At 47.3% G+C, this 24,955-nt stretch overlaps 1 protein-coding gene across 1 annotated transcript in view; it reads right to left on the bottom strand.

The window, feature by feature from the left end:
- STAB1 (stabilin 1) overlaps positions 1-24,955 on the bottom strand; it is a gene marked incomplete at its 3' end in the record, with an annotated part of 53,138 nt that overhangs the window by 7,811 nt on the left and 20,372 nt on the right. Inside the window, exons 18-53 of the mRNA XM_083869272.1 lie at positions 24,165-24,245; positions 23,725-23,883; positions 22,763-22,825; positions 21,362-21,463; positions 20,312-20,398; positions 19,868-19,979; positions 19,182-19,365; positions 18,902-18,995; positions 17,848-18,006; positions 16,889-16,984; positions 16,435-16,530; positions 15,751-15,798; positions 14,778-14,908; positions 14,301-14,412; positions 13,996-14,073; positions 13,522-13,623; positions 12,934-13,041; positions 12,312-12,443; positions 11,989-12,117; positions 11,223-11,279; positions 10,330-10,425; positions 9,073-9,268; positions 8,504-8,599; positions 7,519-7,564; positions 6,794-6,873; positions 5,676-5,801; positions 5,120-5,193; positions 4,698-4,772; positions 4,009-4,128; positions 3,000-3,047; positions 2,794-2,877; positions 2,045-2,191; positions 1,786-1,923; positions 1,110-1,169; positions 842-1,018; positions 261-347 (exon numbers count right to left, since the gene is read on the bottom strand). Coding sequence (XP_083725398.1) covers positions 261-347; positions 842-1,018; positions 1,110-1,169; positions 1,786-1,923; positions 2,045-2,191; positions 2,794-2,877; positions 3,000-3,047; positions 4,009-4,128; positions 4,698-4,772; positions 5,120-5,193; positions 5,676-5,801; positions 6,794-6,873; positions 7,519-7,564; positions 8,504-8,599; positions 9,073-9,268; positions 10,330-10,425; positions 11,223-11,279; positions 11,989-12,117; positions 12,312-12,443; positions 12,934-13,041; positions 13,522-13,623; positions 13,996-14,073; positions 14,301-14,412; positions 14,778-14,908; positions 15,751-15,798; positions 16,435-16,530; positions 16,889-16,984; positions 17,848-18,006; positions 18,902-18,995; positions 19,182-19,365; positions 19,868-19,979; positions 20,312-20,398; positions 21,362-21,463; positions 22,763-22,825; positions 23,725-23,883; positions 24,165-24,245 — 3,780 coding nt within the window. The remainder of the gene's footprint in view (positions 1-260; positions 348-841; positions 1,019-1,109; positions 1,170-1,785; positions 1,924-2,044; positions 2,192-2,793; positions 2,878-2,999; positions 3,048-4,008; positions 4,129-4,697; positions 4,773-5,119; positions 5,194-5,675; positions 5,802-6,793; positions 6,874-7,518; positions 7,565-8,503; positions 8,600-9,072; positions 9,269-10,329; positions 10,426-11,222; positions 11,280-11,988; positions 12,118-12,311; positions 12,444-12,933; positions 13,042-13,521; positions 13,624-13,995; positions 14,074-14,300; positions 14,413-14,777; positions 14,909-15,750; positions 15,799-16,434; positions 16,531-16,888; positions 16,985-17,847; positions 18,007-18,901; positions 18,996-19,181; positions 19,366-19,867; positions 19,980-20,311; positions 20,399-21,361; positions 21,464-22,762; positions 22,826-23,724; positions 23,884-24,164; positions 24,246-24,955) is intronic.

Genomic DNA, 24,955 nt, shown 5'->3' with positions numbered 1-24,955 from the left:
GCTGTGGCACCACAGGGTTGGCTTTGCAGCTAGGTCATTGTGACATTCATGTGCAGGTACCACACACCTCTGCACTTCCCTGCCAGCTGGCCATGCCTTGTGCCTCTTAACAGCCCAGCTGTAGCCAGGGAATGGGGTGTCCCAGCCTGCAAACACTCCAGCTTTGTGTTTACTCCCTGCCAGAAGCAGCAGTTGCCCCACGGCCATGCCCAGGGACACTTGCCTCATGGGAATCCAAGCTTGGAATCACCAACACTCACCACGTGGGCTTTGCTGCAGCTGAAGGAGATGATGGAGCCGTGCATGGTCCGTATGGTTTCAACCTGGGGCACGTTACCAGCGACAATCTGAGAGGGAAAAAGAAGAATGTGAAGGAGAGACTGGCAAAACTGGCAGTCCATGTTAACACATGGTGAGGACAGGGGTCAGTAGTCAGCCTCGGGGGGTGTGGCAGGCCCTGAAGCTGTGTGGGTGGCACTGCACAGCTGTGCTGGGTTAGTCCCAGATTCCTGCACAGTGAGAGGCCAGTGGGAAAAAGCAGGGCCTGGCTTTGCTCAGCTGGACTCTCCCCTCATTCATCCCCCTGTACACAAGAGCCTGTTGGTGAGCCCTGCAGCTCCCCAGAAGCTGATGACAGGTTTCAGCTCAGCCACCAGAGCTTCACACTGATGCTGTACGTGCCTTAAATGCTCAAACAGCTTTGGGTCTTCTCAAGACAAACGATACACTGTGTGTTCTATGGCAGCAAAATGTTTGTCAAGGTCACTCTGACACAGCCATAGCAGCGAGTGGCCCTTGGTGTGGCCCTGGCAGCTCTAAGCCCACGTGCTGTCACATTCACCTTTGTGTCCCTGATCATGTGTGCTTTGAGGTAGGAGGCCAGCACGTCCCGGTGCTCCCTGCGGTACAGGAACTTCTGCCGGCTCTCCGGGAGGGCACTGAACGCGGCATCCGTGGGCCACAGCAGCGTGAACGGCCTGTGCACCGGGTTCCCGAGCAGCGGCAGCAGCTCCGCGTCCTGCCCGAGAGCACAAAGGGAGAGGAGGTGACACAGGTGTGCAGGGGCACACGGCGCCTCCCCCGAGCGGCGCGGGCAGCGAGCGGCTCACCTGCAGCAGCTTGCTGTAAATGCCGTACCCAAAGGCCTCGGCCACCGCCGTGATGTTCTGCTGCAGGGGGAGGAGAGCAAACAACTGGCACCGAGGGTTCCCCACGCAGGACCAGCAGTGCAGGGGAGAAACCAGACAGGCAATAACTACAGTAGCTAAACGCAAGTTTATCTCTGTCACCATCATGCTGTTGATTTAGCCTGGAAAGGGCTGGCATTCAGCAGCCACCACTTTTCTGATTCATCCTGGATAGACGCTGCTGTGGCAGGAGCTGGGATAAATTCCAGCACTCTGTTGTGCTGCACAGAAAACGTGTTATATTCTGTAAAATGCAGGCTCTATAAGTGCCTAATGCTTGCTTAAGGAGTCACAGAGAGGCATTGGCAAACTCATGCTGCAACCTGCTCTGTGCTGGAAAAGGAGTGTAATGGTTGGCACGGGACAAGATCCTCCTGCCTACATCCAGAACTGTTGTTCCCTAGTGATGGAAAAGGCTCCTTGTGTTCCAAATATGGCTATGCCACAAGAGCTGTCACCTTCACAAGCCAAATCTGTGGCCTCAGACAACCCCTAGGCACTCAGGGATCAGCTTTGGGCTGAGGCAGCACTGCTGGGAGAGAGATCCTGTCCCTGAGCTCACCACAGCCCTGACACCAGGGCATGGCTCCAGCCTTACCTGTGAGAGCTTTGAGGAAATGTTATGGCCCACCAGGTCACTGGGAATGAGGATCTTGTTGATGAAGTGAATGACCCCGTTCACACCCACGATGTCACTGGTGAGCACTTTGGCTTCCTCATTGAGAGTGATGCTATTCTGGGAGAGAGGGGACCTGCAGGACCTGCATAGCCACAGCACCAGCCTGGGGGTGCCTGTGGGCCCTGGGCAAGCCACAGTGCCTTCACATGACATCCTTTGGGATAGCAAAGGGAATTACCTCGTTCACTGTGATCTTTATTTTGTGGCCAGATAAAGATGTAAGGGATTCCTGGCCTTCCAGGTCACTGGAGAGCAGCTTCTGGCAGCCCACCATGTGGTAGCGAAGCAGGTCCCGGAGGAGACCTCTGCTCTTCCACTCCTCAAACTACAGACAGAAAACAGGAGTGAGCTCACACCAGGGCACTTTGCCTCGCACACAGAGCCCCCAGTCCCAATGAAGGAGACCTGGATTGCCTGAGTTCCCTCTGACTCTTCCCTGCAGGGAAGATGGTCCCCCCTAAAACACACTGAAGGCACAAAACTACTTGAGAGGTTTGGGAAATTTCAACCAGATTGACTAGTCAGTGTTGGAGTTAGGATATGCCATTACACTGACACCATACTCTTATTTCTGAGAAGGAGCAAGGGCTCTGTCACAGACACATGTGAGCCTTGCTGTCACCAGCCCTATGGGCACCAAAGCCACCACACACCACGGATCTGGGACAGTGCCTCTGAGGCCCACAAAACATCATCTCCAGCAAGGGTCTCCTTACAAGAGGAGATTTGTCCATCCCTGTCCAGGATGTTGCCTCAGTGAGATGCCTCCAAACTTCTGCTTTTACACTGATGGAGAACAGAGGATGCCTTTAACTCTCCATGGTGCAGCCCCTTTGCCTTGATTCACTGGGCAGAACAGTCCCAGAGGGGACATTGCCACTGCAGCTGTCAAACCCCCAACAAAGCTTGGCATGGGAGGGCACTTACCACTGTGGTGTTTCCTATGGAATCTGTCTGTGGCACGAAGACAGTGAAAGGCCCTGCCCCACTGAGTTCCTTGATGCTTTCTGCCTGTTTTAGAAGAGCATTTGTGGGAAGGGAAGCAGAAAACATTGTTCCAGTTAGCAAGACCCTTTGCAGAAAGCCCGAGGTGGGATTTACTACACAGAGACAAAGACAAAGCTGTCACCAACCTGTATCATCCTAAAGAACATGGATGCATCTGGAATCCTTCCAAGCTCCTTAAACAAAGGGAATCAGCTGGTGTTAGCAGGGTCCCTTCCACTTGCTCCTCACCAACCAGCACACTGACCTGTTCCTTCCACTCTGGGTCACCCTCCCACCCCAAAGAGACACCAGTTCTCCCTGACACAACAGAGTGAACTTCCCTCCCTCCCCAGCTCTGCAGGCACAGATGACATGGATGTTGCAGTGAGCTCTGCCTGCACCATTCACAAGTGCTGCAGGATGGGGTAGACAGAAGATGAAAGCTGGCTGGTCCTGCAGCACCCGTCTTGTGGGTGACTGTCCTGTGCTCATGGGACACCTCAAGTGCTTCACAAAAATCTCTGCTTTAATCTCACTGTGCTGCCACTGCCAGTTCTGGGATGCTGTCCAGAGGGCAGACATACCCCAGCAAGGCAAACACTCTCTCCTCACCACTCTGGCTTTCAGTAAGAGCAGAGACACACACAGTCCATCTCTTTTCTTGTGGCTCTGCTGGGGGCACAAGCTTTTATTTGCCACTGCCTGATAAAGGTCACCAGCTTGCCCAAGGACAGCCATTGTACTGGCAGGAGAACTGGACATGGACTTCTGCCCTCCAGACTGGGACCCAAGTCCTGGCATGGCCACAGAGGACACCTGCCCTCATTCTGCTGGGCAGAAGTGAGTTGTCTTGAGAAAAAACAATGTCATCCCCATTTGTTTATGACATGAAGCAAGCATCCCCTGGAGGTGTGGCCAGTGTTGCTGACAGCAGTAGTATTCCCTCCCTTTGGAGCAATGTCATTTTGCCATGATTCTCTCCCATAGCTGGCACAGCAAACACACCTCTGATTTATGGAGAGTTTGCTCAAAGCACCTCTCTCCTCTCCCACACTACACAGGTGTCAATGTGACACCGAGGTCTGCTCATCCTCTGGAGAGGAGGGAGTGTTTTGCTGCAGGGCAGGGACACAGAAGGTGCAGCACAGCTCTCACCTGATGCATTTTGCCCCGGCAGGTGAAGCCATCCCCAATGCTGTGCCAGGAGCAGGAGCAGTTCCGAGTGCCAGGGCCCGTGTACTTGCAGAGCCCAAAGGGGCTGCAGCCTCCATTGTTCTGGCAGGGAAAGCAAAAGGCTGCTTGGAGGGGCTTCTCCAACCACCTGAATTGCTGCAAACTCCATCCAGCCCAGCGAAAGGAAACCATCCCTCCTCCCCCTTGTTTAGTGCTTTAGAATAAACCTCATCCAAATTTTTAAGGGCTTCCCAGCACCAAATCCTCCCATGAAATAAAATTTCCACACCTCACTTTGGAACACAGACAAAGGCCCCTGACAAAGGGGCCCTGTTTCAGAGGGACAGTTTGACATGGCAGCAATGCCATGAGCACAGGACACTCTGAGGCTTTTGAGCACATCCCACATGAAGTGGACACACAGGAAAAAGCTCACGTGCCTCCAAGCCTATGTCCTACTTTCCACCCTGAGGCAATGCTGGGTGACTGACATAATTGCAGGTGACTGCAGGAGGCAGTGGAGACCAAACACACAAGGAAATCCTTCAGTATGTGGAAAGGCAAGACTTCAGCTCCAACCAACCAGGCTAATGCTGTTTCTGCTGTTAACTCTTGGGAGAAGGGAACACTTCCAGGCCTTCACCTCTGGAAGCAGCCAAATGCAGACATACCTGCTCACACAAGTTGATGGGGTTGCACTGGCTCACACCATCCCCACTGTAACCAGGCAGGCAGTTGCAGGCGACCTAGAGGCAGAACAGAATGTTGGGCTCAAACATGAACCCAATAAAGGAAACACACCAGGGCTGCCCTGGGCAGAAGGCAGGTGGTGTAGCACTCATTGCTGCCTCTGTGAATAACCAAGCTTGTGTCCACAACAAATATAACCCCAGACTGCCTTCAGCCTCTGGCCAGCAAAGCCATCTGCTCTCATGGAAACAGCAATGTTTGCATGCTCTTCCAAGGACCCTTCTCTACATGGAAATGAGTAAGCATGAAGCAGGGCACTGCAATGGACAGGGCTGTCTCTAGGAGAATTACACAGCTGTGACAACTTCCTGAAGTTGCCCTGACATCCACCCTACACACTCACCTTCTTTGGGCCTGTTTTGATGCACTCTGCATTGGTGTGGCAGCCTCCATTGCCTTCCAGACAGAGATCAATTTCTGCAGCAAAACAACAAGGCCAAGTTATTGCTGAGGGCTGCTCAAGGCAGCTGGGAACTGGTGATCCAAAGAGGTATTGGGAAAGCAACAGGGAGAATTTTCCAGCTTAGAGAACACTTTCCTGGGAAAGTGTCTCATGATAGCAAAGGAATAGGGTGCAACTGCAAGTTTACTCCTGACACATGTGGGGCTCTGAGCTGTGACAAATCTGCCCACAGAAAATTCCAATCCTGTCTGGGTGTATTTTAAAGAATATGAGAGGACTGGACTTCCCCATGTTCCATCTTGACCCAGAGCAGCACTCAGTGGTGGGAGACTCCCCTCACCCTCTGTCTCTGGGCTTCTCCATAACATACATAAGAGCAAGACACTTTGCAGGAATCTTTTTGTTTGAGAACAAAACACTGGTGTTTTGGTCTGAAACTCCCCTTAGTGTTGATGCTGCTTCTCTGCTACCCCCAAAACATACCCTGAGCACTCACCCAGGCAGAGTGTCCCATCCCCAGCATAGCCCTCCTTGCAAGCACAGGTTCTCTCTCCTGGGGACACTTTGGTGCACACAGCATGCTTGGAGCAGCCACCATGGTCAGTAGTGCAGGGATCTATTTCTGTGACCAAAAACAAGAGGAGCAGAATCAGCTCAGAGCACCTAGAAATGATCAACTGTGCCAGAATGATTATCTTTCTTAACAAAATAACAATATCTTGTTAAAATCCCTTTTTTTTTTTTTCCCACAATGAAAATGTTGGTTCTTTAAGGACATGGGGCTTCATCCAGGCCTGAGAGAGGTCAGTCCAAGTCAATAAGTTGATCTTAAGTAATCTCCAAATTGGAAAACTTTCCCTCACAGCATTTGCTCACTGACCACTGATGGTTAGATGAGAAAAAAATATAAAATATATATTTATCTGAACAACATGCATGCTTGGGATTTTTTGTTTGGTTGGTTGGTTTTGGTGTGGTTTTTTTTTTTTTTTTTTTTTTTTTGGTTTTGTTTTTTTGTTTTGTTTTGTTTTGTTTTGTTTTTCTTTTTCTTTTTCCCCCTTACTTGCTTTCCAACAAGGGCAATACTGAAAAGAAGTTGGAATGTCTACCAATGTTTTGGCTGTAACAATTTTTGTTACAATTTTATATTTTTTTTCCCCAGACTGTTTGCTTTTGACATAAACAAAGTTTGTAATGTAGCTCTGGTGAAGTATCCTAAAATCCCACCTCATTTTGGCTCTACTGCTGCACTATTACCTGATTTTGGTATGGCTATGAAACAGGAGTATCACAAAGCTCTAGGGAATTGAAACACCCACATTCCAAGGATTCATGGTCAAAATTATTATTACTTTGCCACCAATACTGTGACATTAGAACGAGTACAATCCATTCATGTGCATCAGGCAGCATGAACTGCCCTCCTACACTTGCCTGTCTTTTTATCCCTCTCTTGCAGGCTTTAGCAACATCAGGACCATCCTGTGTAAAGCTCTGGACTGGAAAACATCTCTAGCAAAGCATGGCAGAATTCATGGTGCATAGCTGAGAGGAAAAGCATTTGAGTGACCTTTCCTCTGACAACTTGGTGCCCTTTATTTCAGCTGGACACACCTGAGCAATGGGTCCCGTTCCCTGTGTATCCAGCAGAGCAGAAGCAGGTCGGTTGGGAGTCTGTGGAACTGTTGAGGCAGCTGAAACAAGACAGGGATCAACAACCACTGACAACACCTCCTGATTTGCTCAGCTGGTGGGAAGCACTGTACAGATCTGGCATATGCAGGAGGCCACAATGATCACAGGAGGCACATTCCAGGTATTCCTCCACAGCTCCAAACCCTCTAGTCAGGCTGGCCAGGAGCTGGTGTCCAGCCCAGGCCTCCCACAGTGCACCCTCACCACAGAACTTCTGCAAGGTACCAGGGGGATGGCACATCCCTGCCTAAAACAGGAATCTGGATAATGGATGGAGAAGGGAGCACGAGGGACTAATTCCAGCCCTGTTTAATTCCTTGGCAGGGGCAGAAAGAGCTTGTAAATGGCTGGTTGATTTGCTCCATGAATAAGGCCAACCTTAGAGTACCTTGGAATCTCTGCTTTCTCCCATCCACACATGCTGAGGGAACTTAGAATGGATTTATGCTCAGACAGACAAAATCCCTGATGCGATTACACATGGCTCAGGTCCAAAGAGAGTTCCCAGAAGGGAACTGACAATTATACATCTTTGATGAGCAGGCACCTTCTGCCAGCCCTCTGCCAAGCCCTAAGCCAGAATCACCTCTGTGTAAAACTCACACAAACCTACATGGATGACTCAGCTCCTTGTCTGCACTTACTTGGCCATTTGGTGGCAAGTGTTATTGCATAAATCAATCTTGATTCCTGCAAGAAAAAACACAAATATAACTTGGAATTTTCAGCTGGGGCCACTTCTGCCACCTAGAGAAAAGGACCCTGCAAACCAGGAATGATGCTAACTCTCTGTTCTGTGTGGCAGCAGGAAAATCTTATGGGATTTATGTTTTGGCACTTTGAAAGGGAGTGAATTTAATGTTCTCTGGCTGAGCTAATGGGTCAATTTGATTTTATCTGTGTGGGCTCTGCACTGTTAGGAACAGGAACAAGGACTGAAACCTTGTTAATCCAGAATACAGAGCCATTTGGTTTTGGTCCTTTTGAAGCAAAAGATGAACTACTTTCATACTTAACATTTACACTAGATAAGGCAGCTCTGCTTGATTTCTATTTCTAAATTCACAATAAAATCAACCTTTGTGTGGAAACATCTAAAATCCCAAGGTATTTAAAAGCTCAGGTGTCTCCTCACCCAAATGCTGATCAAAATCCCAAATCCATCTTCAATGTGTTACTTTGACACACAATGACAGATTTATTAAAAACTGCAGACCACAGCCTGAGCTCACCTGAGTGAGTGAATCTGTGAGCAGAAAAAGCAGCTCAGCAAACACACTGAGGCCTTTTGAAAATTCAAATCAAGCCCTGCCACCTTCTTAGGAAAGCAACAGGAGTCATGATCAAGGGGCTGGTTTTGAGGTGCCTCTAATCTCAGTGGAGGTAGAAGCAGGGATAGGCTTTTCTTGGTTTACCAAAATAACCCAAGGACTCTTGTACAGTTGGGGAAGTCACAGCAACTGCAGCTTGTGTGCAGGAATGAGAAAGCAGAGTCTGAAAAGGTTTTGGGGGAATGCAGAGCACATGTAACTCTGTGGTCAGAGCAGGCAAAGCTGCTCTGGCAGCTTGACAGGATCACTCAGATTTCTCTGCCACTGTCACACCAGAGGCCCCTTCCCACTCACGTACTTTCCTGGCAGGTGGGGCCTGTCCAGCCTGGGAAGCACTCGCAGCTCCCATCCCCTCGCAGCCCGTCGTTACAGATCCCATTGTCACAGGCACATTCTGCAGGGCAAATACAGACACCACTGTCAGTCCAGCCAGGGCTCACCAGCAGTCGTGCTGCCATTTCACTGCCTGCTCTGCTCCTAATCCAACACATCCAACTGCCCTCAAGAAAATGTCACAGGAGTGTGAAAAGAAAACAGCACAGGAGTATCAGCTCTTTATTCCTCACTGCCAGGCCAAAAAGGCCAGGAAGGGATCACCTGCCTCTGCTTGCTGTAGTTTGGGTGGCAGCAGGAAGAGCAGCACAGCACATGTTTGGTTTGAGGATGCAAAACGGGGCCACTCCTGTGCCTGGCCACAAGTATTCACTCCTGCTGTCTCTCTCCTGGAGACCTGGCAGCCACTTGCCTGTCTCAGAGTCTTGGGACCTTTCTTCTCTCCCACCACCCTCCTGAGAGCTGAGATGTGGCCACTTTTCTGCCTTTGCCAGCAGTTTGGTAGGGCCAAGCTGCCACAGCCACCGGTGTCACCTGCTTTGCAGTCGGCTCCGTATCGTCCCACTTCACACATCTCACAGGCGGTGCCGTGGAATCCCTCCAGGCACTGGCACCCCCCGCTGCCCTGGATCCCGTCCTGGCATTCCCCGTTCCCGGAGCACCACTGGCCCGGCTTCCCAGGGCACATCTCGCACATGTGGCCGAAGTAGCCGGGGCAGCAGACAGACCTCTGCAAAACCAACGAGAACAAGCTGGGGTGAGACATCGTGTGCAGCACAGACAAGGTACAGCTTTGTTGTGGGAGCTGCTTGATTCCCCTCTCTGTCTGACAGACATAATTTCTGACAACACATGGAAGGAACAGGGAGGATGGAGTGAACACCCTGAAATGGGGTGTTCTGTTGGCCAGAGCTTTGCCCTTGAGAAACACGGGCCCTTTGGTGAGTAACTGAAATATCCTGTGCCCTTCCAGCCTGTGTCCTCAGTGTGTCTCTCTGCTGGGCACAGAGAGGCTCTGCCAGGGGGTGATTTGGTTCCAAAGCCTGGTTTAACTGCTCTCACTTCTTTCTGCATCTACCCATGGAGGGAAGAAAATCATGATGGACAAAGTTGGACAGTACAGATGGTGAGAAACACCATCTAATGAAGCAATGCAAAAGTGCCAGATGAGGTACAAGTGCTGACTGAAACTCTCTATCTGAGTACAGTAAGTCTGGCTCCCTCTCTCCCTTTTCAATTTCCCATTTCCTCTAAACTTTCCAGATGACACTGTAATAACACCTATAACATGTCAAATTCACACAAGTCTTTCTTTTACCATTTTCTCTTTGAGTGTTTTCTTTCAGAAACCCATTTTCACAAAACTGGTAGGGGCCACAACACACACAACATGAGACCTTCTGCTCCCCCCTTTGATTCAGCTCCAATGAGTCATCAGCTATTCGGGGAAGGCACAGGCACAAGCAGAATGCCATCGTTCATGCCTCATTTCCTTAGGAAACCAGACTGCAAACATTCAACTCCTTCTCTTCCTCTGCAGGACAAAACCCAGAGCAACAATACCAAAGCACCAGATCTCAATCCATCACTGCCCAGACATTTCTGCAGTTCTTTTGTTATCCCAGTGCCCTCCACCTCCAGGATGGAGACCAATTCCCAGACAACCCCAGTCTCAGCTATGCAAAGGCACAAACACTGCCAGGACTTCAGCACAGCCTGCACTTCCATTGCTGTGCTTCTGACACCATTTTGCTTTGGCCAAAATAGACGAGAGGCAAATGTTTTCCTCACCAGAGAAATTTTTGCACAGGTGAAATGGCAGCCCAGTGTTATTGCACCCGCTGAGCGCAATTCACAGTGAGCGAGATTCTTGCTTCCAGGAGGTTCCTGAGGATATCATCAACACAGACATAGATAGGAGATATTACCATACTTAGACAAACAATGTACATTTTGGTGCATATGCCAGTGTTCTTGCTTTATATCTGACAGGAATAGCCCTAAAAATCTGAACTATTCAGAGCTGAGACCAGTGAGGCATCTATGGATGTGAGGTCACCACACAGAATCTATTTTTTACCTGCCAAACCCAGGGTACATGTTAGTCTGAATAGTGAGAAAAAAAAGAATTGGGAACTTTTGGGCATAGGGCAGAGCAGTGAGGCCTAAGAAGCCAGATGTAGCTGCTAGGCAATTCACAGCCAGCATGGAAATGAAATGCTTAGTTATTTTCCTCTCTGGAAATGTTTGTCACTCACTCATAAACAAGCTACAGGCACAACCAGCCCATCTGTATGAACAAATCAATGGTCCAGGCAGGGAAATTGCTACAGGCACCCCTAAATCAGCTTTCCTTGATGATAATGCCAAAAGGGTCAAAGATAAAATAATAAAAAATGACATAATCTTCTTCCCTGTTAAGTGGGAAAACTAAAGGGCTCTTGAAAATCAGACAAAGTCTGGTGCCAGCTCTGGGTGGAGTTTCATGATTCATGTCCATATTTTTCCTCTGTTACCCTCCCTTGGTTTCTGCTTCTTCTTGCAAACCTTGGCAATGGATGAGCCACAGAGGACTCAAAGGCAGATTTTTTCAGATATCAACATGAAACCTATAGAGCAATAGAAGGACCTCAAAGCATTATCTGCAACCAGTCTGTGAGTTGTCACATGAATCCAAGACTCACCACAAGAACTGATCCAGGAGGACACTTGATCCCCTTCTCACACTTGCCGCACCTTGACTGGGGCACAGAGAACAGGACAAGTCACAGGTGTGCCCTCTACCCACATCACACCAAGGCACTAATCTTGAATTACAAATGCTGCTCTACAGGCTGCTGCCTGGGACAAAGATGTTTTTTATCTCTGTGGCTCAAAACACCAAAAGAAGAGATCATATGCTACACATTTCCTGAGTCTCAGGGAGTTTTGTAGCCCTGGGGCTCCTTCACACAAGGCTGCAAATACTTTTTTTCCTGATCTGTAGCAGGCAGAGTTACCTCAGTCTGACAGTGCAGTCTCCAGGTTTAGTGGTTCATTTGCCATGAGCCACAAAGGTACATGCAAGCTGGACTTTTGGCCATGACTCCCGGGCAAACCAGGGAGCATTTTCTAAGGGAGCTTGTGGTCATGGCATACAAAAATTGGGCTGGATTTTCATTCCACAGCTGAATGTCTGGGAGTCCCTGCACTAGCCATGCCCATGGCTGGCACTGTGAGGGAAGCTCAGAAAGGGAACTGAACATGATCTGCGCAAGAGCTGTGTTATATCTACAGAATCTCCAGGTAGGAGGTGCCAAATCTCCACTATGCCCCATTTCATGAGGCTCATCTGGGCTTACATCACTGTCCCATCCATGAGGACAGCCAAGGCAGGTTGTCTGTTACCCATCAGCTTGGCTCAGCAGGTGGAGGAGCCCTGTGAAAGGGTGTCAGCTCCTTGGCCATTACCTTCAGTATGGTGGTGGTATTGGCAGTGCAGCGATTCTTCTGGACCTGGAGCACCTGGGACACCCCGATCAGGATCCCATTCTTCGTCTCAAAGGATTGTCCATCCAAAGGAATGTTATTGATGAACTTCTGCAAAGCAGGAGATAACACTGAGACAATAACCTTCAGCTCCTTTTGCATGGATTGCTTGGCAGCTCCAAGACAATCCCAGCAGTAAAGTTGTGAGGGTGTTCAAAAGAGAAATGGGAGTATTGAGTCAGCAGCTTTAGGAAGTGACAGGTCAAGCCAGAGCCTCAGATGGCAGAACAGTCTGCCTCCCTTACCTGAGTGCTGTTTTGGTAAAACATCAGCCAGTAGGAGAGCCCTAACATGCTGTTCTTATGAACTCCACTTCTCAAGTCTGCAGGCAAGAGCTTCTCTCCCAGTACAATGTGGTACTGCACTGTTTCATTGTCCTAAATCCACAAAAATACAAATGTTTGGAGTCTTTTGACTTCCTAGACTACAATTCAGTCAGAGGTATGGCATAAGAAATGTTCCTAAGCACCTGTAATGGCTAATTAAGCCCACAGAGCCTAGTAACTCTCTGTCACAGATAAGTGATCATACTTGATGACTTTGATACTTGATGAACCCATTAATGTTTTTTGGAACTTTTCAGAAGTCTGAAAATTTCCACAACCAGCCAGGAAGTGGAACATGTTATGCCATCCATCCACATACTAATTTACTCTGCAATTGGGGTTCAATTATTCTTTTCACATACCACTGCAACAGCCCTGGAAATCCTCTCATTTCTCTGCCACATTTCTTCCAGCCTTTAGTATCAGATATTCATCCCCTCTGCATGCTGAAATCCCATGAGCTTGTTTAGCATTTGGCAGTGTACATCTCCCTGCACCCACCACAGCACATATTCAAACTACAAGCAAGCCCTGAGCTTACCAGCTGGGTGAGATTGGCAGCACGGCAGTACTCATCAATGGAAGTATTTCCAGGAACAAAGACTGTGTATTGTTTAGAGGACTCAACTCTCCCAATGAGCTCGTACTCCTAAAAAATGTCCAAACAGTAACATTAGCAATTACCCTTGTACTCACCAAAACCCACACCACATGTGAGATCAATTATAAAGGCAAGAGGAAATGCTTGAAAATGGGATTTACAACTTCTGCTCAGCCACACACATCTGATTGCTTGCTCCTTGTCCTGGCTGACATAAGAGCAGCTTCCCAGCTATGAAAAAGCCTTCCCTTTCTTCTGGTTTTCTCTGCCTTGTACAGGCATCAGAGCACCTGCAGTAGACAGCTCATCTTCCACTGTAACACATGCCAGCGATCTAGTCATCTAACTGTGATTATGTAACTCTTTGGCTGCTCAAAAGCTTCCTGAGAAGATCCCTCATGTAGGACACACACAATCTCCCTTTTTTACCAGGCAGTCCAAATTGAGGTCCCCCAGTACAGTGTAAGGTGGGAATTTGCTCAAAAGGCTGTTCTGACAGTGACAGCTGTGCTCACCTCCACTGCTTACCTCTAGCAACTCCTTAAATGTGCTGAAGGAGGCTACTGTGCTGAGCTGCTCCTGCAGACCAGGAGGGCTTGGTGGGATTTCTCCTGGGGGTGGCAACAAAACCTGTGGAAAAACCAGGTTCAGAGCAAGGCTGAGCCAGGGGCTGAGGAGGATCACACTGGACTCCTGCCCTGCTTGCAAGAAAGGCAATTAAAAGGCCTCATTCCACACAGTCCTGTAATAGCCTGGACTCTTCTACCAGCCAAGAGAAGGGGATCTCTCCTCCCACTGGTCCCAGAGACAAATGTTTTAAACACTGAACACTGCTGCTCAGGAAACAGCTGTCAGGACCTTGTGATAACCTCATATGTTTTGCCTTTAGTTCCCTTCCTAACCATCCAGACATCTGATCCTCCTTGGCCCTATCACAGAGGCTGCCACACAAACCAGCTGCTACAACTGCAGCATTTCCCAGTGCCACATGCACTGACATACCTTGCTGAGGATATGGATGATGCCATTGCTGGCAGGGATGTCACTGACAACTATTCTTGCATTCTGAATGATCAATACCTGCACAAGAACCAGAGGGAGAAGCAAAAGGATTAGGAAGTGCCAAGCAAGTTCAAAACAAATATGTTGTTCATTCAAGGCTGTGCATGGTTAAACTTGGTTCAGTTTTTGAAAGATGCCTGCATTTGAGAGCACCAGTGTCCCACCCAGGCTCCCCACTGGATACTGCAGCCCCTCAGCAGTTAAATTTGAAATTGGTACAGGAGGCTTATGTAAGAAACCCTTACACCACTTGTGGTGTTTATCTGCCATCTGGTCTGTGGGTTGAGAGTGGATAATTCTGGCCCATCGTGCTTTTTGAGATTTTCAGCGGTGAAGACACCTTCAAGAAGGTGGGCTCTGAGGGGGACAAAATCAGATAAAGAAATGATTAGGGAACTGTTGGTAATGACAGGGAGATAAGACCATACCACCCAACATTCACATCTCTCATGGGAAGTAGTTTAGCCTGTGGAGAGAACAATGGAGAGAATTGTTCTGATGCCATCCGACTGGGAAAATCTCTCTGCAAATACATGAAAAATAAACCTACTTCCCATGGTCTGTGGTCTGTTATGCTTTAAATGGCTACTTAATTTTTGTATGGTAGATATTTAAATTTGCTTCTATAGATATTTCCTTATTGCACAAGAAAAAAAAATCCATCTCATGGCTCTGTTATTGTTGTTTGGCCCAGTAAAGTGGAGGTAGGAGGCTCCTCGTACCTGACTAAAAATGGCAGCATGTAAGGGGTCAACCAGAAATCCTTGTCAGCATTGCTCATGTTCTTGATAGCTGCCTCTGATGGCACCAGGACAGTGACATTAGCTCCTGCTGGGATGCTGAAGAGAGATTTCTGTTGTCCAAAGCACAAAAATGAACAAATAAGACACGCCACTGCCACATCTATAGTGCAAAAATACACCCAACATCCATCCCACTCTCACAGTCATGTGGAAGGGATATGAAGGAACAATCTCCTGGGCTCTCCTGGGCATGACAATCGATGAATGTCACAGGTGGTTTAGCCAAAACAGCTGACATCTGATTGCCAAGGGAAAACCTGCTGCTTTAAGCTCTACCTTCCTAATTCAGTTTTTCTTCAAACACATTCAATCATATCCATAAATCCTTTTTGAATCCCCAACATCAGTCCCTGAGGGAGGGACCAAGATAACTGCTGGCAAAAGCAATTTTGTATGCAGGCAGGTCAGGTGAGCTAAAGCTCAAGTTAGAGGCTGCCCATCATAGTGTTTCCACGGACTTGATGCAGTCTCTGAAGGGTCTCTCTTATTCCCACACTAGAGACAAGGAAGCAGCAACGAGAAAAGGAACAAACATGCAGTCTAATGTCCCAAAGGAAGTTCTTCTGAAAAAAAGCATTATAACACTACCTCTTTTTTCCCTTCTGTGCTGTTTTTTGATGGCCAGGAGCTACAGATGGTACAACCATGAAAATTAAGTGTAACACAGCCCCAGCTTCCTCTTGTGAGAGAAACAAAGCCCCCAAGACACACTCATGACCCTCGTACCACAAACTCCACAGCTTTTCTACACGCCTGCTCTGTAATAATTTCTCCTTTGTTTTGTTTTCTCTAAAGAAAAAGACAAATGGAGTTGCTTGTCCTCTGACTGACTCATTCACAGACTTCACCTCTACAGAACTTACCCATGTGGCAGTACTGTGGTTTCTCTTACCTTAACCCAGTCATAGAAGCCTGCAAATTGGGAATTCCTAGCCAGCTCCTTTCAAATAGAAACAACAGAAGGGTTATCTCTGCTGAGCACAGGGTACAGTGCTGGGGGACTCAGGGTGGGGGAAAGGAGCCCTTTGCAATATCAAATCTGGCAACAATGACTGACATTCTCACTTCATAACCATTACAGGCACCATGTACTGTGAGGAGAGATGGGCACTTCTAAAATCAAACTTCAGCCATTAAAAATGTATTTCCAAATATATTTTGGAAAATAAAAGATTAGCACATAAACAAACTCTTTTCAACTCATCTGCAATTCATCCATGTGTATCAGGGACAAAAAATTGAATCTGCAATGGCCTTTGATATTTCTAACGATAGAAAATGGGCCTGAAAGCTCCGACCTGAAAAACTTTCTGCATAACAAATGAATGATGACTTATTGCACAGGACAGGTGCTTCACAAGGGTGAAGCAGCTTAGAAATTATGGTTTCACTGGCAGTAATTAGTCCTGGCATCACTTCTGTCCCTGTGGCCTTGGAATACACCTGGGCTTCACATGGATGCTGGTAGAAGGAGTCAACTCAGGTAACAGGGAAAAGTAACAGGGAAAAGTAAAGAGAGAGCAGAACCAGTTCTGTCCAGTCTCAAAAAGGCCTCAGACATTTGCTCTTCACTAACTTTTAGAATGTCTCCATAGCATGTCATGCCATCCCCAGCATAGCCTTCAGAGCAAACACAGGATCTCTCTCCTCCACCAAGAGGTACACACGTGGCCTGCAAGCAAAGGAAGAAGAAATTGGAGAGCAAACACAGGATATGTAGTATTATACCTATCTCAGAATTGAATTCTGGCCTTCCAAGGGCTGGGATAGAGTAGCACCCACAAACACCTTTCACCTGCTGCCTTTAGGGTGACACTGAGTGTTCCCCTCATGCAGCTGAGCCCAGGTGATTGCTTTGCTTGTGTGAACCCACAAAAAACAGAGGATCCATCTTTGGAGAACACCAGTCAGGCCAATAAGATGACATAACATAAACCTTTGCAATTGTCTCAATGCCATGTCTGCTGCCAAACCTGTCAGTGAGTAGCTGAGCCTCCCCTGAGCCTGAGGACAGCTCTGTAACCACTCACCAGGTCATGGCAGCCCCCATTGTCCATGAGGCACGGGTTGATGGCATCACAGCTGTGGCCATCTCCAGCATAACCCCTCTTGCAGACACACTTGCTCTGCAAGAAAGAGATATTTCAGTTTTATAGAATTACCAGAGCATCCTCATTTACTATCCAAAAAATGTCTAAGGCAGCAAAACTTATCCTGAATTTATTTTCCCAAGTTTTCTTCCTGGTCCCTCAATGTGGAAATGTGGAGTTGTTTCCTCAGCAGAGCATCATCCTCTATCACAGCACACAAGCTGCCTGGTTACTCAAGCACATTGATCCATTGCATTGCTTGGCTGTGGGGGTCACTTGAAGATGATGGTTTCCCCCTTTATTTCCAGGTTTTTAGGGAATGACACAGACTTTGTGAATGGCAGAAAGAGGAGTTAATTTCAAAGTTTCTGCTTTCAAGATATCTAGGAGAGGATTTGCACATCTATCTCACCTCACTAAAATTCTGCCACAGCTTTTGTACGTTTTTTCCAGCACATTGTGCAATGTTCCCCATATTCAGTGGGGAGAAGCAGCACCCTGAGAAGTCTCCTCTCATGTGAACCTTCCTCCTACCTCAACATGCATTGCTCTTTGCCCAGCCTCCTCCACAGGCTGTCTGAACACTGCATGTGCTCTTCAGTGCTGTGGTCTGGGGACAGGGAGATGCAGCAACTGGTGCTTTAATCAAACTGTCTTACAGAGTGTAGTCGTGTCCCTTTGCTGCACAAGCCCCAGAGTCCAGCAGCAGCCCTGAATACACCAGAGCACCTCACATGCAAGTGCACTGTGATGCTGCAGCTGCAGCTGGTGTTTCTGGCAGTGCACAAGCAAGCTTGGCTGCTGGCCAGCCCAATTTCTACCTCTGGCAATCCAAGGCCACCTCAGAGCAGCTGAGGGAGTGATAATTGCACCTCCAGGCTGCTTATCTTGGCTCATACCTGTCCAGGGCCGATGTAAAGGCAGTCGGCGTTGGGGTGGCAGTTCCCCCTGCTCTCCAGCATGCAGTTGTCAATGGGCACACAGACCTTGCCATTCCCAGTCCAGCCCACATTGCACTGGCAGCTGGCAGTGCCAGGGCCTGTACTCGTGCACAGGGCCTTCAGGAGAAGGGAGAGAGAAGGAATTACACCCAGCAGACGGGAGAGAGTGCAGTGAAAATACAGCAACAAATCTCCTTCCTCACACTGTGGGGAATTTCTGACTGACTGACTCTGATTCCAGCACTGGGGATGAAGGGTGGAAACATCTTCTCCAGAAAAGTCATAGAAAACTTCATAATAAAGTGACTCTGGAGACGTTTTGTGTTTTAAGAGAGGTAGACACTTGGGTCTGAGGTGGCTCAGAACTCACAGGACATTCATTATCATCATGTAAAGCTTTTCCATTACACAGTAAATATTCCCTGAAGAGGAGGACCACATCTCCTGTCTGGATGTCTGGGATGGAATCAATGATAGAGGGCAGACCTCTCTCAGGAAAAGACCTACTTTGTACCCAGTGCCATCCTATTTTCTTGTATATGGCCCAGTGTCTTCTTCCGACTGCAGGGTCTAATTTATTATGAGATCTGACCCTTTGGCAGTAATTTCCAATATGAAGCACCACAGCCTTTAACCATGGATAAAAATGTAGTCTTGATGGTTACTGGGAATATGAGTTGGATCTCACAGTTAAGCTACAGAGAAAGTAACACGTTACAAGAGCTTGAGGGGAATATCATTGCAAACCAAAAATTATCTGTACAACTAATCTGTGTGGCTTATAAAATATCTGGTATGAACTAGCCAAATTATCCTTGAAGTGTCACATTTTGGCACCAACCCAAATGATTGACATCTTTACAACTACTATGCCAAGACACTTGTTACCGCACCTCATCTGACAGACAGGAAAAATTAGCACATAAAATCTGTAACAGTCCCAGGAGTCCCGGATCCCTACCCTGACTGAGAGGATCTGCCTCTCCACACTTCACAGTCTGACCCCACTTACATTCTGTGAACAACCTCCCCGTTCTGGCTGAATGCACAGGTCAATGGGCTGGCAGGAAAACCCATCCCCTTCATATCCATCCTTGCAGATGCACCTTAAAAGTATAAACACAAAAGGGACACAGGTAGAGCAGCCCCTCAAGCAAGGAAGGTTTATTACTAACAGGTTGGCTCAGTTACTCAAACAATCCTGTGCACCAAGTGCACAGACACACACACAGAGCCACAGGGGCAGCAGCCCTGTGCCTGTACAATGTGCCCTGAATGTGCCAGAGACTGACCTTGCTGTGTCATTGAGGCTGCAGACAGCGTGCTGGTGGCAGTACTGGGACAGCTCACTCAGGCCACAGTTCTTGGATGTCCTGTCACAGAATTTCCCAGTGTAGCCTTCCTTGCAAGACCAGGACTGACACACCCCTCCACTGCCAGGCCTGTTGTCACAGACACCATTGACACAACCACAATCTGTCAAGGACATGCAGTAAGAGCAGTAAGTACAAAAAGTACAAAATCCACCACAGTTGTAGATTCCCAACTTTCCTTCACAATCTCTTGTGTCACCAAATAATCATTCCATTTGTTTGGTTTTTTTGACAGAGGGATGTCTGCTGAGAGACATCCATCACAAATCAAGCCTGGCCAGGGAACAGATCCTGTGACTGCCTGGGTCCATGTTTTCTATAGGCTGTAAGAACAGACTCAAATTTAGGCTATCAGGCTCAAGGTCATTGTCAACTGTCTTTTGTTTCCTAACAGGAGACACCTAAATTAGGTTGATGTTTCCAAAACATCACCACTGTCATATGAAACATGTTTTCTCCACTGTTGTTTGAAGGGACACACATGATGGCATTTTTTGTCACTTCTTTTATGAAAGATATTATGATACTGGTCTTCCCAGAAGGGGAATTTGCCCCATTATCCTTGTTCTAAATTTTCCTTTAGTCTCTCCATCAGAGTTACTAACCTTCATCACAGTTCTCGCCGTGCTTGTTTGGGCTGGCACAGATGTGGCAGGCTGTGCCTTTGAAACCTTCAAAGCAGTGACAGTTGCCATTCCCTTGAATGCCATCACTGCACTGGAAAGAAAACAAGAAAAAAACCCAAAGTAATTGAAACTCAGAGAAATGCCAAGGCATTGATGATATCCATCAGAGGCACTTCGATACTCGCAATAACAAACAAGGCTTTGAAGAGTGGTGGAAATAATACAAGATCCCACAGAGCCAGAGCTGTGCCCAACAGCCATGACCTAATTCACACTAAATATGTGCCATTCTCCCTGGATCTTCTGCTACCACCTATGTGGGCTTATCCCTGGAGCATAAACTCTGAACTTATCTCAAATTAAACTCTCCAACCACACTGATGCACCTGCTCATTTCAATGCAGAAGGTTCTTCCACACTTACATTCCCCCGGCCATAGCATGGACTAGAAAATCCCCCTGGGCATGGCATGCAGTCTGGACCAAAGAACCCTTTGCAGCACCCAGGTTTCTGGAAAAAAAAAAAATAAAAAAAAAAAAAAAAAAAAAAAAAAAAAAAAAAAAAAAAAATTGGTAAGGTATGAAATGACTTGACAAGAATTTGCTGAAGTACTCCTGTGCTCATAATTCTCAAATTCTGCTCCTTGTCTCTGCCATGGAAGGAAACAGAATATTGTATTTAGCATCTGTGTTTCTTAGGAGCTCCTGCACTTAAATTATTTTTCAACAAAGACCCTCCTCCTGCTCACAGCCAATTATTCTCAGAACAAACCATTATTTTCTGTTTGTTCTGTGACTTCAACACAGAGGATGCATGTTTTTTGTGACCTTTAAATCCTTTAATAGCACTGGTCCACTCACTCTTGCTTTATCCTTGCCCAGGCCTGCCTTCCCATGGAGGGGTGCAGCAGACCTGGATTGCAGGCCTTGTCATGACTGACCAAAGGAAGAACAATCATAATACAATCAGCAGTATTTAATGAAACATCCACAAATCATTCCATAGAGTTGGCACTGTGAGAGCTCAGGAGCTGCAGATAAACACGAGGTCCATAAATTCACTCACAAACCATCTGACAGTGGTTCATAAACAGGATGCAATCACTTCACAGCTTACAGCACTTTCCCTGTGCTCAGCTTCCTTTGGGAGAAATGCTAAAGCTGGGACACTCCAGTTAACACTGCACCATCATGGCTTCCTACAGCTTGGCTGGTCACAACAGGGATGCCTTATTTTATTTATTTATTGCACTCAGGTTTAACTGAGCTGCCTTCTAACATTTGCAGGAGGTTGGTACACTGTTCTCTTGGACAAAGGAAAAGCAGGTAGCTCATTTATGTGATGATCCTGGGGACAGCTTTCCTTTTGCTCCCATCCAGCCTTCTCAGCTCAGAGGCAGAGCTCTTCTTGGTGAAGAAGGAAAAGCAGAGCTGAGCTCCTTTCAGAGGGAATGTGTTCCTCCACCACACTCACCATGATGGTTTGATTGCAGTACCTAGCGCACCCCTTCTTCAGGACATTCAGGCCCTGTGGATCATGGATATAAACACATTCCTTTGGGGAAAGTGTGTGTTCCTGCACAAACAAAACAGGCCATTAGCACTGTCACCTTCCTCTTTGCTCCTTTTTCTGCAGAGAGGAATTGTGCCTATCTCTGAGCTGGGGAAGTTCACTGGGGAGCCAAGGTGAACAGCACACAGTTGTGGCAGGCCTGGGATGCACCAAGGCACACAGTGGCCTCCTCTTGCTCCCAAGAGTCCCCAGTCCTGAGCCAACGTGCTGACCTTTAGTTCTAATTGTAGTATCTGTGATAAGGGAGAGAGCAAGCACAGGGGAAGGAAGGGAGGGAGAGGAGACAAGGGGGAGATAAGGGTGGTAGGGAGGAGAAATAGGGGGTAAGAAAGAGGGGAGGAAAGAGATAGGAGAAGGAAGGGAGAGTGGGGCATAGAAAGAGTAAGGAGAGAATGAGAGAGTGAGGGAGGGAAGGAAAAAGACAAAGGTGAGATGAAGAGAGGAAGACATAGGAGAAAGGGTTGCAAACAACATTGGAACAATGCTCAGTGACCTGTCTTGGAGTTGGGCACAGGTAGAACTGGCTATGATTCTGACTTTGCCAGTCTCGATCAAGAGAGGAAAATGAGCAACTGATTTTGCAGATCTCTTCTTCAGACATCCATGCTAAGACAGCATTAGCAAGTCCTCCTGAAAGTCAGACCTCTCAGAGGACACCCAAGAGTTTAAGGGTGGTGAGCACCCCTCTGGCTTTCACAAACAACATCTTGGGTCTGGCCTTCACACTGCAATTTCCTGGAACTTGCTGTTCTGCTAAGCTCAGCATGGGATAACAAACAGCAGCACTCCTCCTTCCTCTACCTTCAGCTAGCTCTGCTTGTCTCTGAATCAACAGGGAGCATAGGCCAGGAACAAACTCTTTCTCACCCTCTGCAGTGCAGAAAGGTTGTTGTGGCTCTCTGGGTGTGATATGGGCAGAGGCAGAGGCAGTACTGGATGCTACTTGTGGAATTAGGTTTGCTTCTGAGACTCTGGAGGAGCTGGCAAACCCTGCACGTGAACAGGCAAAGCTCTGCCTGAGGCAGAGAAGTGCTAAAACCTGCAAGTCTACAATTTCATTTAGACCAGAATTTCTCACTGTGCTCCACATTGATTCAGCAAGCAGACTCCAGAACAGGAGAGTGCACAGAGCAGTTAGTGGGCAACAGTCTGGGATCACAAAGCTTGGATACATACCCTCTAACAAGCCTCTCTACTGGCTGCCTTTCCTGCTCCCTCTTTATCTGAAAGTGGCTTGACTTAGAAATGTCAGTGTGTCTGTCATTATGCAAAGAAATTACAGAAATAACTACAAAAATTTACCATTTCCTTGCTGCCAGGTGGGCAAATGCTGTTGTTGAGGGCCTCACAATCCACACAAGAGCCCTGTTAAGAAAAGAAGAGGCAAAAATGTAATCTTCCCAAAGGAACCTCTTACCCATGCCAAGAATGCTACAGAGCTACTGTTCCCAGTACAAATATCTAAAACCTCACAACATATATCTGAAATATTTAACTGCTATTAGCTTCCACACTCTGAAATGTGCCAAGTTTATCACTTAAATAAAATTTCTCATGTGTCTCAAGGACATGCTTTTGCCTGCCTGAAGCTGGGGTCTGTCTGCACTCTCCGAGCTTCTCTGCCAGTAGACATCCTGCCAGGCTGGAAAGCACTTTGGGCATCCAAGCAGCAAGACTCACTGAACCAGCAAGTTATGTGGACACTCTGGCCCCTTGGGATTCACTCTGTCTCTCCAAACCTCTTGCTATTCAGAGCCTCATCTTCTTTCCTCTGTAACCTACCAGTGATCAAGCTGGGGAGCAAGCATATGTCATATAAGGTGTATGAAACAGTTCATGTGAGAATACTCCACAGCATTTGTAGGTCCTGGTACTGAATGCCTGCTTCCTGTCCAGGCTACAGGACACCTCTGCTGACAGAGGTGGGGACAAAGCACTGCCAACTGAGTTAGCAACTCTAGTGGGAAGAAGAACACATAAAGGAAATGGCAAATCTACTTTGGAATCCAAGGTAGGATAGGTACACGGAAAGAACAACAACCTACAGGGAACATTTGCTGACTAGCAGGAAAGCAGTGCCAAGTGCAAGCAGAAGAAACACTGACAATGCTGCCAAAGTTCACACCAGGGTTCACAGGACTCTCAGACAGACCACATTTCCCAAATGCAGTTTACACAGGCTGCTTTTGGCCCTCCAGGTGAGTGTGCAGTGCACAGCAAGAGCCAGCTGTGCTTGAGCATGAGAATGGGAGAGGCTGACTTACCATCACAATCTTGTGTTGCTCTTCATTGCATCTGTGAGGCAAAATGGGAATGATTGAAGGAGGGATGAAGATGCCATCCAAAGTATGAATAATACCATTTGAAGCCACAATGTCTCGTATGTTTAAGGGGATCCCTGATTCATCCATCAGAATTCTTCCCTGATGCAGAAACACAATTTTAGCCTGTTAGGATCAACTACATAAAGCCAATGTGGAAACAGATGGTTCACAACAGCAAGGGCAACCACACAAATGGTCAAGCCTCTTAGTGGAATCACAGATTGGATAAGAAGCAAACTAATTAAATTACCTCATTTAAGTCTAGTTTTTTAAGCAGAGGAAGAAGGAGAGACTGGCTGAAATCCCATTGTGCAGAACTACATAGAGACCTTTTCCTACCACAGAAGGGTTTGCCCCAGAGGGTTTTGATTCACACTTACATCTGCACTGATGTTGATGGTAAGTATCTGGTTAGCCATTGTAACAATGTGTGGCATCATTATCAGCTTCTCTACAGTCACCTGAAATAAAACACAAGGTGGGTGTACCATGAAAAAGCAGGGTCATTTCAGTGCAGCCTACAGAATCCTCCCATGACTCCTGCCACTTGAAAAACTTCTCAAGAGGACTTAACATTTACATTTCATGAAATACCTTAAAAACAATAAGTCAGAGGGTAATCCAGGACTTTGTGTGAACTGTCTGCAGAATCACAAACACAGCAGTGCTGGTGGCAGCTGCCTTGGTTTTCATTCCTTGTTTAGGTAACTATCCAGCACAGCTGAAATCAAGTCTCTCTAACAGTGTCTCTTACTAATACAGCTGCAAGAAGGGTCAGACTAATACTGTTTTTTTCTAGGACATAGTCAATAAACAATGAAAGTTCAGCCAGCAGCAAAATAGAGAACATATTTTGACTGAAAAAATAAGCTTAAAGACAGAAAAAAAAACGTAAACTGAAGCTTCTGTACTCAGAAACTTAATGATTTGAGTTGACAGTTACGAGAATCAGGACAAGTATGATTTTTGTGCCCTGCAGCAAACTCTGCTGGACAATATTTTCACTGTAAAGGCCATCCAATTAGGGAGCACCAACACTCCAGAAAAGTCAGTTTCTTGAAGGAGAGCACAGCTGTCCCTTTTGGCAACTCCTTTCATGGCAAACATTTTGCCTCCTCAGATCCTGAGCCGCATTTCTGCTCCTCCAGGGGAAGTCCAAGAAGCAGCAACT

This window comes from Zosterops lateralis (genome assembly GCF_965231275.1).
Source record: "Zosterops lateralis genome assembly, chromosome: 11".
Taxonomy (NCBI): domain Eukaryota; kingdom Metazoa; phylum Chordata; class Aves; order Passeriformes; family Zosteropidae; genus Zosterops; species Zosterops lateralis.
This window is presented reverse-complemented; position numbering and strand designations above follow the sequence as displayed.